Here is a 3,107-nt window from a genome sequence, read left to right on the forward strand (position 1 = left end):
AAGAAATGTGAACTCTGTTAAAAAAAAAAAAAAGAAATGTGTGAGCTCGCAGCTTTCCAGTCATATCCTGTCACTCATGCTTAGTATTAGCTATTCAGCTCAATTACCATAACGACTAAGATTTACATACACAGTCGAGAGATTGAAATTAGAGCAGAAACTAAAACGTGGCGAAGCCAACTATAATCTTCGGAAAAACTACTTGCAAAGCTTCTTCATTCTTCTTTTTCAAATATTTCAAGTAAGTTGGCAGTTACATCGGTTTTATACCAGCAACCGTTCTCACTTTTTGTGCTCCCTGTAAGTTATAATAAGTAAATGTGTTTGTCAGTCTTAGCTCTCTGCCACCAAGAAGATAAGTAATTTTCTTTTCCAAATGTTTCCCTTTCCTCGGTTGTGTAAAAGGAGCAGTCAAGATAGGATATAAAGGTAAATTGAACCACTACCCCCTCAAGGGAGATTGTCACAAACAATCCCTCCCTGCTCTATGTCTTTCCTAGCACGGCGTATTTACACCTGTTCTATGTCCGAGTCGATCATAATGTTCCTGCTGTGATCCTGCTCGCCCGATATGTTTCCTCATCTCCTGTCTGTCTGAACCAGCCTCACACAGACTCCACGGTCCCTCCCCCCACCCCCCTGTCTTAATTCCCTGTGTCTGCCAGATTAAACGCCCCAAAAATGGTGTGGTTTAGTCATGTTTCAGCTCCCTGTCTTCACCCTCCACTAGAAGGAATGTGATCTGGCAGCAAGTGCTCTGTTTTCTGTAAATGTAGAAACTCTAGATCTTCCCCTATCTTCCCACACTTCTTCCCCTATTTACATACTGTATATACTTCCCTTTCCCTTTGATGTTGCTGTTACTTCACATGAGTGTTTCTAACATCTGCAGTAGACCCTTCCTACTTTAATTATTTTCCCAGCGAAAGAAATGTACTTCCAAGACAGTCACAGATTTTCAGCTTCTTACATGGGATTTGTGCAACTTTGAACTCACTAAGAGTCCTTTTAAAGCTTGATTGAAATATTTAAAAAAAAATTGTGAATGTGGCTCCACATCAGCCCTTAATTTCAAAATTACGCTATGACAATTCATTCCAAAACATAACCAAAACACCAAGTCACATAAAATCCTATATAATCATTCTCAACTTGGATTTAAACAGAAAAACAAACTCCAACTGCCATCAGGATTTGACTCAACATGCATCCACAGTGTCTCCCATTTCCCCTGGAACTGTAGGCAAACAGCTCAACAGGTTTCCTCCTCTTTTATCCCATGCATTTTCCTTTTCAGTGCAGCTGTACGTGCTCCTGAAACTCATGTGAAACGACTGTAACTCCTCACGCCCTCCCCCCACATCCCAAGTCCTGTCAGAGGTGTATTGTACTGTACGTTCACTCAATACTGTCTTTTATCATTTTTGTCCTTCCTCTGCCCCCCTGTCCACTCTAAATGCCCCCTTCACTCTTGTCTTCCCCCTCCTCCTTTCCTTCTCCCCCTGATTTCCTTGTTCTGACTTGCTCCGCTGTTTGACACTTATGTGATGTGTTGACAGACGGCTGCCCCGGGCTGTGCAACAACAATGGGAGGTGCGTCCTGGATCAGAACGTCTGGCACTGCATCTGCCAGTCGGGGTGGAGAGGGCTGGGATGCGATGTAGCGACGGAAACGCTCTGCTCAGATGGCAAGGATAATGAGGGAGGTAGGAAGAATTTGTAGCCTCGTACAAAACAGTCTTTTAGATCCAGAAAAACTGTTACTCTCATTGTGCAAAACAGAAAATTGGCTTTGATGTGGCTCCTCGGTGACAGTGCAAACAAACAAAACAAATCAATCATACATAAAACATCACTGGAAAGAATATGCAAATGTTGTGGCAGAGCAGATTGTTAAACAGCACGTGTTAAAATATACAGTAGATCAATTATAAAGAGTAGTTGAGACTAAATAGCAATACTCTGGAGCTCGATGTCTAATGAACTGCAGATCTACAAGGCCAGAACTTTTGAGGTTCACATTTGGTGACTTACTTTGAAATGGTTCATACTTTTCATGTCAGCTCACGATCTCGGCTGTCGCTTTGATGGACTGAAGTTCATGTTGGAAGTTATCTGTGTGTACCCTAGCTCAACACAGTAATGGAGTTACGCACACGTTTCCTAATGCATCCAGGTCGACCAAACTTTCCCCTTCCTGTCTGGACTCTCCCTAATGTTTTCCAGATGGCCTCGTCGACTGCATGGACCCAGACTGCTGCACTCAAATCTCCTGCCAGGGTCAGACCTACTGTCGTGGCTCACCCGACCCCGCTGCCCTCGCCGGCCAGGGCCAGAGTTCAGCTGCCCAGCCCACATCCAAGGGCTTTTATGATCGCGTCAGCTTCTTGATTGGTCCCAGCGGCAGTCACGTGATACCCTGGGATAACCAGTTCAACAGCAGGTAAGCGGCTTAATGATTTACTGACAGCTCTTTAATTATTTGCATCACATTAGCTGTTTGCTGTCTCATTACCAGCCTGGAGACACCTGTGTTTGTGAAGCCACTTCAAAACGTCAACGAATCTTGTATCCCTTTGTTTTTTATAGCCACAGGGACAAGTGTGTTGACAGTGGTGTCGCTGCAACAAGCGTTTATTTCTGTCACAAGTCAAGATTAAGTAGCTCAAGAGTGAGCTATGCCCGGCTAAAACCTGTCTTTATGACTGTGAAAACATAACGATGCAGTTTCTTACAGAGATAAGACAACCATGTTGTTTTCCAAATTGGAAAGGAAAGAAAAGAAGAAAAAAAAGAAATCTCTAGAGAGACCATTTTCACTGCACATATATCTTTTATCATAAACTTAATTTTTTTACTGATCATCAGTGGACTTGCCATCACACAGTTTATATGAACATCTTAGGCCGGCACATATAAAGAAACATCTTATTGAAATTTGCTAGAAGGTTTTTTTCTTGAAACGTTTTTTTCCAACTATATATTATATATATATTAAATTGCTCCAATCAAAGAGAGCCAGCAAGTCAATGGTAAATGTAATTTAACATCAAAGAAGGTGAAATACATTGGATAGATAGATAGATAGATAGATAGATAGATAGATA

General features: G+C 42.1%; 1 protein-coding gene across 7 annotated transcripts in view; it reads left to right on the plus strand.

The window, feature by feature from the left end:
• si:dkey-237h12.3 (teneurin-3) overlaps positions 1-3,107 on the plus strand; it is a 150,833-nt gene that overhangs the window by 100,009 nt on the left and 47,717 nt on the right. For 4 of the 7 annotated variants that reach the window (XM_032527549.1, XM_032527552.1, XM_032527550.1 and 1 more), the window contains 3 exons: positions 406-429; positions 1,560-1,706; positions 2,227-2,443. In XM_032527549.1, the coding sequence (XP_032383440.1) occupies positions 406-429; positions 1,560-1,706; positions 2,227-2,443 (388 nt within the window). The remainder of the gene's footprint in view (positions 1-405; positions 430-1,559; positions 1,707-2,226; positions 2,444-3,107) is intronic. The other 3 variants (XM_032527553.1, XM_032527554.1, XM_032527551.1) reach the window with 2 other exon arrangements.

This window comes from Etheostoma spectabile, chromosome 10 (assembly GCF_008692095.1).
Source record: "Etheostoma spectabile isolate EspeVRDwgs_2016 chromosome 10, UIUC_Espe_1.0, whole genome shotgun sequence".
Lineage (NCBI taxonomy): Eukaryota > Metazoa > Chordata > Actinopteri > Perciformes > Percidae > Etheostoma > Etheostoma spectabile.